The sequence below is a fragment of the Neoarius graeffei genome, chromosome 9, assembly GCF_027579695.1.
Source record: "Neoarius graeffei isolate fNeoGra1 chromosome 9, fNeoGra1.pri, whole genome shotgun sequence".
NCBI classification, from domain to species: domain Eukaryota; kingdom Metazoa; phylum Chordata; class Actinopteri; order Siluriformes; family Ariidae; genus Neoarius; species Neoarius graeffei.
In genome coordinates this window covers 37714248-37728656 of record NC_083577.1, presented here as the reverse complement: position 1 = coordinate 37728656, position 14409 = coordinate 37714248, and the positions used below count along the sequence as shown (strand labels likewise).

Below are 14409 nucleotides of genomic sequence, written 5' to 3'. Positions count from 1 at the left end.
CACACACACACACACACACACACACACACAAAAGCCTGAAGGTCTAAAATCATGTTTGCAGTAATAGATTGTCAACGTATACTCAAAAACAAGAAAGCCATTTTGTGTCTCTGAGCTGTTACTTTTCTCAGGCTGAAGGCCAACAGACTTTACAAGAACAAAAAAAAAAATCCAAAAGAACTGATGGAGCACGAGGGGCAGACCCCGGCACAATTACTGTAAGCATGCTGCAGTTGAAAATGGCCAATATCTGGAAGTGAGCCTTGATCCAGCACTCCATCAGACACATGTACACAACTCAACTGTGAACATTTGGAACAGGGCTTTCATTTTTTCATCATTTGGAACTTAAAATCAGACGATATTCAGCTAATCTCAGCCATATGCTAACTTGAATTTTTTTTCTCTTTATAACGCTGCAGTGATCCAGATCTTACCACAAAATCTGCTTCACTGCACAAACTACACAATCATAGCACAGGCAGTATGTACGTCTGGTCTACTATTACTGATCACATAACCACCGGACCTGTTGATTATTGCTGTTAATCACAGACCATCTGTTTGATTACAAGCAGCGAAACCAACGGAGCATGAACTTACACAGTTTCTGGTTGTGGAGAGTGTAATTCCCTTGTGTGTTCATCAGTGTGTTCAGAATTCATCAGTATGGTAAATGGCTCACAGAAAGGCCGATGACTTTAGCTGATTAGTTGAATTTGTATAATCATAAAACCAGTGGCCAGCAAAGCACCGCAATCACATTATAAGTGCATAATAGTTTTTGTTTTGTTTTTTAGCATCTAAAATTACAGAATTAATTACTGTATCATTCTCATTCTTTAATGATTCTGGTCACAAGGCTCTTGAACCCCTTAAACTCTCATTACCTGTATCTTATAATTACAGACATTTCCTATAAATATAGTTCCTTCATAGCTACGACAATGAAGGGAAAAAGTGTTTTGGACACTTTTGTTTTTGTTATTTGACATACTTCCAGTTGTTAAAGGTAGACTGCCTTTCAGATTTTTCAAGTGTAGGTCATAAAAAGAATTTTCCCAACACCCAATTATTTTTCTTTAGTTGACCAAAAGCTACTGAATTAGAATCACAGACTTCCATTTTTTCTTTTTCTTCTTCTTTTTTCAATAGAACAATTAATGAATTTAGGGCCATGTGGCCCTAAATTCTCTGCTATCTTTTCCTGCTTGACTATGATCCAATTCAAGATACTACAGTATGTCATGCATCACATGGTGGGCTTTCCCCGTTCATGCAAAGCATTGTGGGATACAAATTTGAAACCGGAGAGAAAAATGGAGGACGTGAGGGTGCGAATGGAACGTGAAAGACCGACTACAGTAACGGAAAGCGAGAAGAAAAGATGTTACATTGCGAAGGAAAGGAAACGCAGGGCCAAACTAATAAATATCAGCAGTCAGCGAGAACTTCGGTGTGATCAGCTGTTCGTTTAACAACAGAATGATGTAACTGTCAGTGCACGGTCAAGGTAAACCTTTAGATGACCGTAATGCAACACTGTGGATGCCAGCTGCTGTAAAACCCAAAAGAAGAAGGTGGTAAACCTGCGCATGCGCACACGGACTTCCTCTGTCTGCTTGACTGCACAAAGCGAGTGATTTCATGCACGTTATTTGCTCGGGAATCCCCTCAAATTAAATAACTTGCCAGCCACAGAATGGCCTGGGGTTTTTAGATATTATAGAAATAAACATGCATCGCAATGACCAAATTTCAGAGGGAACTAAATTTCACCGATTTTATGAAATCGAAAGGCCGTCCAGCTTTAAGGAAGTGTATTGCTGCCACGGCAGAAAAAGAAAAACTGATCAGTATCACGTTATAACGTGAAACGTTTATTGTTATAACAAGATGTTTTTACATTTTAACATGATGTTTTCATGTTATTGTGACATACAAACTTACCACATTATATGAAAAGTTTTATAACATAATAATTTATCATATTCTGAAAAGATAAATAGTACAGTATATTGTTAAAAACAAGAAAAGTTTCTTGTTATAATGTTATAAGTTTGGATGTCATAATAATGTGAAAATATCTTTTGATAAAGTTTTCATGCTATAACGTGACACTGATCCAGTTTTCTTTTTCTGGAATGGCAGCAATGCGCTTAATTTCATATATCCACTTCAAACCTACACACACAATGTCAAAGAAAGAAAGAAAGAAAGAAAGAAAGAAAGAAAGAAAGAAAGAAAGAAAGAAAGAAAGAAAAAGAAACTGATAGGGAAAAAGTATTCAGACTCCACCTATTATCAAAATTAGTTCTTTGTCGCAAAGCCATTGTTGGCAATTCCAGCTTTAAGATGTCTACGGTAAGAAGCAATTAGGTCTTTGCAGCACTGTGGTTAAAATCTTTGCCCAGTTCCTCTTGGAAAATCGTCTTCTATTCCCCAAGGTTACAAGGGTCCCCCTAAAGGACTTTGCAATTTCAAAATCCTCCAAAAATAAAGTCAGGAGATTGGCTTCACCTTCATTATAGAATCCAGTCTTGTATTATTTTTGGCTCTATGTTTAGGTTTTTTTTTTTTTGAAACAGTCATCTTCCCAGATTCAGTTTTTTGGCTGATGAGAATAAATCCTCCTTTAATATGTCCTGGTACATTGCTCCATTCATGTTTCCTTCGATGATGTGAGACGCTTCAGTACCATTTATAGAGAAGCAGCCCCCATAATATGATGCTCCCACCACCGTACTTCACTGTGGGTATGGTGTTCTTGGGATCATATGAACAGCCCTTCTGTCTCCAAATACAATGAGCTGAATTATTGCCAAACACTTGTTCTGTTTTGTTCAAAAATGTGTCTAATACTCATGTGTGAATTTTAGATGTGTTTTTTAGTAGAGGATTTTTGCATGAGGTGCAGGAATGAAGATGATTTCAGTGCAGATCATGCCTATTGTTCATTGTGTATCTATTGTCCCTGCTGCTTTCAGGTTATCCTGCAACTCTTTTTGAGTGACTCTCTGCTGCTCTCTTACCTTCCTTCTCATTTGTTTTAGTGCACATTGTGAAATGATTAATTGTCATTCCATGAACAGTTATAGAGACAGATATGGCTATGCTGTGTTGCTGTAGCTTTTTCCAGTCAAGTGTTGTTGAATAATGATTTCCCTGAGAACTTTAGGAAACCCCTTTGCCTTCATAATGACTACTTTTTTTTGTGTGAAATATAGTGTCCAAAAATGTTGTCCCTATCAATTCCATTTTTAAACATATCTTGGTTAATCTGTTTAAATCTGAAGTAGATATATGCACTGGAACTATATTAAATAACAAAAAAGTGTCAAAAGACTGGTTTCCACCACGCTGTATATTATTTCTCGTAGTTACTCATTAATATATGGGGTCGTTAAATCTAGATCACTTGATAACGCTCTGTATCAAGACAGTGATCTCTAACATTAATACATTGTCTGTTGCTTGTCAGGTGGTAAAGATGATGACAGTTGTGGCAAATGCTTTTATTCAAAGTAAATACTGGCAAGTACAAACAAATCCAAAGCACAATATCAAAGACAGAATTCGGAATCAGGCAAAGGCTCAGGTGAGGTACAAACAGGTATTCAGAGGACAAGACTATGATCAGGAAATGAGTCAACAAATGAGGGTCAAAACCAGAATGAGCAAACATGAAATAAAAGTCTGGTATGTCAAATGCATGAACAGTGCTGTATGAATATTTTGCAACATGTCTTAGTGATTAAGTGTGGTGGTGATTAAGTCCAAGTGTGTGTAATGGAATCAGATGAACTTGAGCGTGTGAACTGGAAGTTGGGGTCCAGGTAGGCATGTAGCGATATATCATGCAATGATAAATCACAATACAAATTTACAATTATTTAAATTGTTGAAATAAAAAAAAATGAATTGAGAATATTATCAGGCTGCAGATTCTCTTCATTTTTCCTGGAGGTAATTGCTTTGTTTAGGCAGCAAAGAGCGCAATAATGTACAATAGCAGGAATGCACGTGACTTCACTCTAGGCGGAAGTAACACAGCTCTAATGCCATGCATACATGCATGCATGCACACGCGCATGCGCACACAAAAAAAGCTGCTGTGAAAATAAGTTTAACAAGAAATCGGAGCTCTCTTTTTACAGCCTGCTGCAAGCTAAAGAAAAGAGAAGCAAATGGAGGTAGTAAATGTTCATAAAATTTTATTAAGAAAAGGCCTGTTTGTTCTTAACTTTTTTCATTTTTAACAAAAGGAATATTTTAGTTAATAAGCTATTATATTTTACTCTAACCTTTACAAATGCGGGCAAATAATTATTGTTAACTATTGAGAAAATTAACTTTTTTTTTAAATTTAACATAAGGAATATTTAAGTGGATGAAGAATAGGAAAATAAATGTTACTTTTTTCCCTTTTGGGAATAAAATTTCCTTAAGGGCAACACGGTGGTGTAGTGGTTAGCACTGTCGCCTCACAGCAAGAAGGTTCGGGTTCGAGCCCAGTGGCTGACGTGGGCCTTCCTGTGTGGAGTTTGCATGTTCTCCCCGTGTCCGCGTGGGTTTCCTCTGGGTGCTCCGGTTTCCCCCACAGTCCAAAGACATGCAGGTTAGGCTAATTGGTGGCTCTAAATTGACCGTAGGTGTGAATGTGAGTGTGAATGGTTGTTTGTCTCTATGTATCAGCCCTGCGATGACCTGGTGACTTGTCCAGGGTGTACCCTACCCATAGTCAGCTGGGATAGGCTCCAGCTTGCCCGCGACTCTGCACAAGATAAGCGGTTACAGATAACGGATGGATGGATGGAAAATTTCCTTAATTTTTTTTTTCAAAAATATTGTGGGAAATCGAATAGTGGATCGGGTGAATTGTTACACCGAGGTCCATGTTAGTCATATCTGTAGTCAGGAGTGCACTCTGGGAAATAAAGATAGATGTGTTGACATGAGACTACAACACTTCACTGATTTGCCAATTTATCTGACACACGTATTGCATTTACAACAGTGTAATATATACTATACTGACAACTCTGAGTAAATTAAGACAAAAAAAACCCAGAAATAAATTAACAACTTCCCATATAGTTGTACCCTTTATACATTTTGCAACTCACATCCTATTTCACTGTCAGTCAGTGATGATTAAAACCATAGCTGAGTGACCAACCAAGACCAAAGTTCCATCTTTCTAAGCTTATAAACGCATGCCTTAATTAACCAGAACATATGCATAATTTCTTACTGATATTAATATGGTTAAAAGCTCATTAAAGAGTCATGATGGTGACATATCCTCAAGTGATGATACGTAAAGAAACTCAATAGTATTTTCAGCCATTCGGAAACAAGTTTAGTCCAAAGACATTTTAACCTTTACAGAAGCTATTACACTTCCTATTCCAGTGCCATAATATCAGCAGTGATTAAGTCCATAACTGACTGTTCAGCTAAGCCCAGACAGATAAGTGCGATTTTCTTGATTGATGCAAGTGCAGTGAACAGATTATGCACATTTGAGTACTCTGCTCAGAAGAAGACTAATATGGACCAGGCGAAAGCCTGTGATTTATCAGAACACTCAACAGGAACATCTGCCGCTGGTCACTCGACTCCCAGCACACTCATCAATAGCGGCTGTGGTTTGTTCTATAGATCATTTGCTGAGTAATGCTGGCATGATTCATTCTGATGCAGTGAACACGCTACAAATGGAACACACTGGCCAATGCCTTTCATGATTAGCTAATTGCACCCAGCCATTTAATATCCAATTAATTGTGCGGTTCTTACTGGCACAAATTTATATTTAATGGATGACCGAGATAAAGCTAAGCATGCGCATGCGTCTGCAGAAAAGTGTGCGCGCACATGTGTGTGTGAGTGTGTGTGTGTGTGTGTGTGTGTGTGTGTGTGTGTGTGTGTGTGTGTGTGTGTGTGTGTGCGTGCATGAGCAGCTGGAAGGTCACAGAAATAATGGAAGTTAAGTGTGTGTGCATGCGAGTGCAGTAAAGTGGGTCTGCTGTGCTGTCAAAGCTCTATAATGAAGTGCTTTATCACTGCAGTTAACGTTATGAAGACACAGCACCCTGAAATCGCTTTATTAAACAGCCTCAAGAAAAGAGAAGCACGGCGTATTAAATACATACATTAATCTGTTCTATCCTGTTCTTCCCCATTCTCACTGTAGCCACCTCATTGAGTTCGGACTATCCTGTTATATCTATCCTCTTACGCCATGTGTGTGAAGAACGCATCAAGTGATGAGCCTCAGACACAGCTCCAAAATGTGCACAGGAATTCATACACATTTGAGTATTACCTGTCACACTCAGGTAAGTAGTTCGGCGCACGAGGAAGCCTGAGAAGGGCAGCTCACAGGTGTAGTTCCCAATGTCATCCTCTGTCACTTCCTGGATGGAAAGAGTGTCTCCAGATTGCAGTATACTTGGCCTCCACTGCCACTCACTGCACTCCTGCTCACCCGAAAAAGCACAAGAGCAAGTGAGTGAGCGAGCGAGAGAGAGAGAAGAGAAAATACAATAAACCTATCAAGCATAAACAGACCAATGACAGCCAGAAGGCAAACACACTCAACACTACCTTGTACCACGTTATTTGTGGTTCCTGGCCAGGCTGGATGAAGTCCTGGATATCAGGGCATGAAACGTCCTTGCTCTTGCCCAGTTCGGCCTTCTCCGTGTAGCGCAGTTTGGAGTTATAACAGGCCGCTGTGTCATTATCAGCCACAAGCAGATTCATGGACACCTTCATGCAGAACGTCGAGTTCCTGTTACAGCCAGAGAGAAACACACTTCACACTCAACTACACACTGCTCCACATATGAGGGTTCCCGCTGCATGAATACATGAGAAATGGTTAAATCAGTGTGATAACTGGCGTAAATCTGCAGTTTAAACTCTACTCAGCTATTAAATAATTGACCATTTAAAACTAGCCTGTGAAGGACTTTTGTTCATAGCTGAGTTCAGCTGATTAAACCTGACCTCTCTGAGGGAGTGGAAAATCTGCACCAGTGCTGAAATAAAGAAATGTTAATTGTGCTGGCTAGTATGGCTAGCAATGAGGCGAAGCTCGTTACCCCCGCTAAGAATCTTGCAAATGATCTCACTGGTGACTTTCATCAGTTGATTAGCTTTTAGGGGACTAATCTGTTGTGTTCATTACACACATGGTTCAAGTTACAGGGAAGACAACCCAACATGTTAATACAGCAACCTGTCTCTCATTTCCTTTTTCTTTCTTTTGGCTTACTTTCCTCATGAGGCTCTTCCATTGACATGATTATGAACGCAGCTAATTAATTCTGCAGAATGTTTACACCTAAATCTAATCCTAATCTTAATATCAATAACCCACAGGAAACCTTTACGGCTTTCCCCCTCTAAAATTAGACTTTATATGATTTATTCAGTTACCTGCTTATCTAGTTGAGTTTGTACTGTTTAAGACCCTCAACATTTTTGTAGCTTCTGAGATACACAGCCTGGCCAAAAAAAAAATAATAATAATAATTGGATTTAAATAGAAAAAAAATACATAAGAGCCTTTCATTGGATAATTACTGCAATGATTAATGTGTTTCAGCTGGCAACAATCTTTAAACCCTAACTGATGGAGTGAGTAGCTTCTCATTTCTTAAACAACGATGTTGGAAGACGTCTCCCGTGGTTGTGGAAAAGCTGTTACTGTGTTTCAGAAGGGTCAAATGATTGGCCTGCATCAAACACAGAAAACAACTAAGGAGATTGCTGAAATTACTGGAATTGGGCTAAGGCCTGTCCAACGCATTATTAAAACCTGGAAGGATAGTGATGAACTGTCATCTTTGCAGAAGAAATTTGATCTGAAAAAAAAAATCTCAACTGTGACTGGAGATCACTTAAACACTTGGTGAAGTTGAATTGTAAAAAAAAAAAAAGAAAAGTAGAACTTGTTGCTATGTTTGATAGTGAAAGTATGATCATTTCCACACCCACGATGCAATGAGAACTCATACACTACCGTTCAAAAGTTTGGGGTCACCCAGACAATTTTGTGTTTTCCATGAAAAGTCACACTTTTATTTACCACCATAAGTTGTAAAATGAATAGAAAATATAGTCAAGACATTTTTCTGGCCATTTTGAGCATTTAATCGACCCCACAAATGTGATGCTCCAGAAACTCAATCTGCTCAAAGGAAGGTCAGTTTTATAGCTTCTCTAAAGAGCTCAACTGTTTTCAGCTGTGCTAACATGATTGTACAAGGGTTTTCTAATCATCCATTAGCCTTCTGAGGCAATGAGCAAACACATTGTACCATTAGAACACTGGAGTGAGAGTTGCTGGAAATGGGCCTCTATACACCTATGGAGATATTGCACCAAAAACCAGACATTTGCAGCTAGAATAGTCATTTACCACATTAGCAATGTATAGAGTGGATTTCTGATTAGTTTCAAGTGATCTTCATTGAAAAGAACAGTGCTTTTCTTTCAAAAATAAGGACATTTCAAAGTGACCCCAAACTTTTGAACGGTAGTGTAGGATTGGGACTAAACAGCTGTGTAGGCATAAGAAAACCACTTGCTGGTGAGTCTAATAATAAGAAAACGCATCAGTTTGCTAGGGAGCATAAAAAGTGGACTCTGGAGCAACGGACAAAGGTCATGTGGTCTGATGAGTCCAAACTGACCCTATTCCTGAGTGATGGGTGTGTCAGGGTAAGAAGGGAAGCACATGAAACGATGAACGCATCATGTACAGTAGTGCTTGAAAGTTTGTGAACCCTTTAGAATTTTCTATATTTCTGCATAAATATGACCAAAAACATCATCAGATTTTCACACAAGTCCTAAAAGTAGATAAAGAAAACCCAGTTAAACAAATAAGACAAAAATATTATACTTGGTCATTTATTTATTGAGGAAAATGATCCAATATTACATATCTGTGAGTGGCAAAAGTATGTGAACCTCTAGGATTAGCAGTTAATTTGAAGGTGAAATTAGAGTCAGGTGTTTTCAATCAATGGGATGACAATCAGGTGTGAGTGGGCACCCTGTTTTATTTCAAGAACAGGGATCTATCAAAGTCTGATCTTCACAACACATGTTTGTGGCAGTGTATCATGGCACAAACAAAGGAGATTTCTGAGGACCTCAGAAAAAGCATTGTTGATGCTCATCAGGCTGGAAAAGGTTACAAAACCATCTCTAAAGAGTTTGGACTCCACCAATCCACAGTCAGACAGATTGTGTACAAAGGAGGAAATTCAAGACCATTGTTACCCTCCCCAGGAGTGGTCGACCAACAAAGATCACTCCAAGAGCAAGGCGTGTAATAGTCGGCGAGGTCAGAAAGGACCCCAGGGTAACTTTCAAGCAACTGAAGGCCTCTCTCACATTGGCTAATGTTAATGTTCATGAGTCCACCATCAGGAGAACACTGAACAACAATGGTGTGCATAGCAGGGTTGCAAGGAGAAAGCCACTGCCCTTCAAAAACAAGCCTCTGGAGGCAGTGTTATGATCTGGGGTTGCTTTACTTGGTCAGGTCGAGGCTCAGCAACATTATGGGTCAATAAAATGAAGTCAGTGGATGACCTGAGTATACTGAATGACCAGGTTATCACATCAATGGATGGTTTTCTTCCCTGATGTCACAGGCATAAAATTAGGGCTCAAATGGTGAAAGAGTGTTTCAAGGAGCATGAGGAATCATTTTCAAACATGAATTGGCCACCACAGAATCCTGACCTTAACCCCATTGAAAGTGTTTGGGATGTGCTCGAGAAAACTTTACAGTGTGGTTCAACTCTTCCATTATCAAGACAAGATCTTGGGGAAAAATTAACGCAACTCTGGATGGAAATTATTTGAAGTTGTTTAAGGGTGTTGAAACAATGCCATGGTGAATATGTGATGTAATCAAAGCAAAACAAAATGAAATATTAGTGTGTGCAACTTTTTTTTGGCCAGACAGTGTATTACTTTGAAAAAGATATGACCTCACGCTCAGTATTATGTCCACAGAGTGCTCACACAATCACCACACAATGCACAGTGTATGGATCTGAATGTTACATCGATAATAAACACAATGTGCACCAAAATGGGGGACTCTAACACTACTCCTACCACGGGCGATTGCTCTAAGACAACGAGGGAGGCTCAGCCTCCTCTAAAAATGACGAACATCGTGTAGGATGAATTGCGCTAGGCTTATGTTATAGCCGACCTTATAACATTGCTATTTCAGATCCAGAATCATAGAAATATATGTGCTCAACCCACTACAGTGCGAAATCATTCCCTTATAACTTTAATGTGTGCGTGAGTTTTTCCCCCTCGTGACAGCGTGATGCAGCGCAGCCTCAGTGGACTTCAATGGCATTTGGGAGCTCTGCGCTTTTCAATCTCAAAATGCAAGACGATTATTGGACAAATACTGTGAAAACGCCTGCCCACGGAGTCTTACGGACTCCCAGCCTCAGTAGACTTCAATGGCATTTGGGAGCTATGCGCTTTTCAATCTCAAAATGCAAGACGGTTATTGGACAAATGCTGCGAAAATGCCCGCCTACAGACTCCGAGCCTCACAGTGGGAGGGACATGGCAGTTTCCGCGAGGAGACTGGTGATTGGTGAAAGCGGACGGATATTTTCTTTGATTGACAGCTCGTTTCAACTATAGACAGGCAGCGGTGAATCTCAGTTCAGTCCCATGCGGATTCGCAAGTGCTGTGGTGTATTGTAAGAGATCAGCTTACATTTCGATTTCATTCATTACATACGGTTTCTACCAGCTTTTTTAGTTTGTATATATTTTCATTGTAAATAAAGTGTAAATATAGTGTTGTCAAGTTTGCTATCTTAGTTCCAGAAATTTTGTTTATTTGAGTGACTGAACTTGAACTTGAGGGGGCTAGTCAGCTAGCAAGAAAGCTGCGCACGGATGCCAAGCATTGCTGATTTAATTTTGGCGAAGCCATTTGCCAGTCTTCCTTTCGAGGAAAAAATTAAAATTAAAGAGCAGGGTAGACCAACGCCTCAAATTGACTTGGTGAAAAAGGTAGGGAATAATACTCGTCCCTTTCAGCTCTCCTGGTACGAGAAAGTGAATTGGCTAACAGCAAGTGACCCACATCAACAACAGTAAATAGGCTACTTTAGTAATATGGCATGGATGGACCAAAAATATAGAATCTATTTAAAATGTTTATGCTGAGTATATTATATTGGAATATATATTTTTCTGGATATGAATTAAACACAGTTACAATTTGGAAAACATTTTTAAACAAAAACACAGCCGAGAACATTTCACACTACAGACCTGGATTAAAAGTGAAGGGTTATCAAAATTGTCAATAAAACATTTCTCAGTCAAAATAAGTAAAATATAGGGAAAGTGTCATTGAATGAAATGTGTGGCACCCAGCTCTACTGCTGAGGTTCCTGACAAAGAGCTGCTTTCAATAATGATCAATTTTTAAACAACATGCCACAATTTTAAAATATAAAATGTTAAAATATACCCCCCCCCCCCCCCCCCCAACACCACCATCATGTATATTGGACAGTAGGCTAATGGGCCAAAAGAACCTGTTATTTCACAGTTTGTGACGCTGCCAACAATCAGCCAGATCAGAGGCAAGAGTATGGGCAAAATTGTTGTTTTTTCTTTTAAAATCTGGAAATATCGTAACCGACCAGCCTCCCCTGTTTGAAAGACTACCAGCCGCCACTGACTCCTACATTAGTACTCTCTCTCTCTCAGATCTCACTTTGGTTCCATCCTCTTCATGTTAAAGACTATTTTTAATGATAAACTACTCATTACTTGGAGTGATGTTTTCAAAACACGCCAACAATGGATCTTTTGTTGTTTTCAAACTGTTACCAAAATGACTTTCCATCCTTTGTGCTTTTATGCCTAAAAGATGTCACTATAATATACTGAATAATACAGAGTACAGGAGTCCCGCGTGAATGAAATTAACACTGCACAGAAAAAAGACAGCTCTGGTTTGGTTTAACTGATGACTCTTGATATTGTTTATAATGCTGATTGTAATGATATCACAGGGCTAGGGTATACAACCTATTGAAGGCAGACACACAGTACTATAGAGATATTAAAGGATTGTTGATAGCAAATGAAGAGTTTGGTTCCAAAACGCGATAAATGTCAAATTTGAAAAATTGAAACTCCTGCCACCAAACCATCAGCAATTATCATATCTTACTCGTACCATATTCAGTTTTCACCAAAACACGATATCTGCCATTGATTTACACACTGCATTACGGCTTTTCGTTCCAAAACGCAAAAAGCACCATCACCAATTTTTCTCAAAACCAGACATATCCATTTAACCAATCAGAGGCCGCCACTGGCGTGAAGTCTTCTAAGATGGCTGCGCCCATGAAGTAGGAAATCGCTTTGTCACTTCTCACATTTATTGGACAATTTCACGCTGAATTATGAATAATCTCTATAAAATAATCTAAAAAAATAAAATCTATAAATAAAATAATCTGTCATGAAAGAACACAGTTAAATGCACTTTAAATAGAAAGGGATATGTAACATTTTTGGGGAAAATGCCATGGCGTGGATATGTAGCGACTTGACAAAAAAAATTATTACTTGATTCAGTTGAAAGCTGTTAATTATAGTGGTATGCAAAAGTTTGGGCATCCTTCATCAAAATTACTGTTACTGTGAACAGTTAAGCAAGTTGAAGATGAAATGATCTCCAAAAGGCATAAAGTTAAAGATGACTCATTACCTTTATATTTTAAGCAAAAAACAATTTTTTATTTTCATCTTTTACATTTTCTAAGAGACAAAAAAGGAAAAGGGCCTGAAGCAAAAGTTTGGGCACCCTGCATGGTTAGTACCTAGTAACACCCCCTTTGGCAAGTATTACAGCTTGTAAACACTTTTTGTAGCCAGTTAATAATCTTTCAGTTCTTACCTGGGGGATTTTCACACACTCGTCCTTGCAAAAGGCTTCCAGTTCTACAAGTTTCTTGGGCTGTCTTGTATGCACTGCTCTTTTGAGATCTATCCACAGATTTTCAATGATGTTTAGGTCAGGGGACTGTGAGGGCCATGGCGAAACCTTCAGCTTGGGCCTCTTGAGGTATTCCATTGTAGATTTTGAGGTGTGTTTTGGATCATAGTCTTATTGTAGGACCCATCCTCTTTTTAACTTCAGCTTTTTTACAGATGGTGTGATGTTTGCTTCCAGAATTTGCTGGTATGTATTCGAATCCATGCTTCCCTCGACCAGTGAAATGTGCCCTGTGCCACTGGCTGCAACACAACCCCAAAGCATGATCGATCCACACCCATGCTTCAGAGTTGGAGAGGTGTTCTTTTCCTGGAATTTGGCACCCTTTTTTCTCCAAACATACCTTTGCACATTGTGGCCAAAAAGTTCTATTTTGATTTCATCAGTCCACAGGACTTGTTTCCAAAATGCATCAGGCTTATTTAGATGTTCATTTGCAAACTTCGGATGCTGAATTTTGTGGCTCGGACACAGGAAAGGTTTTCTTCTGATGACTCTCCCATGAAGGTCATATTTGTTCAGGTGTCGCTGCATAGTAGAACAGTGCATCACCACTCCAGGGTCTGCTAAATCTTTCTGAAGGTCTTTTGCAGTCAAACAGGGGTTTTATTTGCCTTTCTAGCAATCCAACGAGCAGTTCTTTCAGAAAGTTTTCTTCATCTTCCAGACCTCACCTTGATCTCCACTGTTTCTGTTAACTGCCATTTCTTAATAACATTACAATCTGAGGAAACAGCTACCTGAAAAAAACTTGCTACGTTCTTGTAGCCTTCTCCTGCTTTGTGAGCATCAATTATTTTATTACTCAGAATGCGAGGGAGTTGCTTAGAGGAGCCCATGGCTGTTGATTTTAGGGACAAGTTTGAGGAGTCAGAGAATTGATACAGCTTTGAAATCTGCATCATCTGACCTTTCCTAACGAAGAATTTGAACAAGCCACAGCTCAATAAGCTAATTAAGGTCTGGAACCTTGGTAAAAGTTACCTGAGAACTCAAATGTATTGGGGTGCCCAAACTTTCGCATGGTGTTCCTTTTCTTTTTTCACTCTCCAATTGTACAAAACAAAAATAATACACAAACCTCGCATAAAACACTGAAAAGAAATGTGTCGTCTTTACCTTTATGCCTTTTGGTGATCAGTTCATCTTCTGCTCACTTAACTATTCACAGTAACAGACATTTTCAGTAAGGGTGCCCAAACTTTTGCATGCCACTGTAGTTCTGGATTTCATTTTTGAAGTTTATTATTATTAAGGAGTTAGTCAATAAATTTTAAAACAGGATACAGTGGTTTTCCTTTTATCACTTCCCG

At 39.0% G+C, this 14409-nt stretch overlaps 1 protein-coding gene across 1 annotated transcript in view; it reads right to left on the bottom strand.

The window, feature by feature from the left end:
- il1rapl1a (interleukin 1 receptor accessory protein-like 1a) overlaps positions 1 to 14409 on the bottom strand; it is a 171385-nt gene that overhangs the window by 63284 nt on the left and 93692 nt on the right. The window contains exons 3-4 of the mRNA XM_060928679.1: positions 6613 to 6799; positions 6332 to 6485 (exon numbers count right to left, since the gene is read on the bottom strand). Of these exons, the coding sequence (XP_060784662.1) occupies positions 6332 to 6485; positions 6613 to 6799 (341 nt within the window). The remainder of the gene's footprint in view (positions 1 to 6331; positions 6486 to 6612; positions 6800 to 14409) is intronic.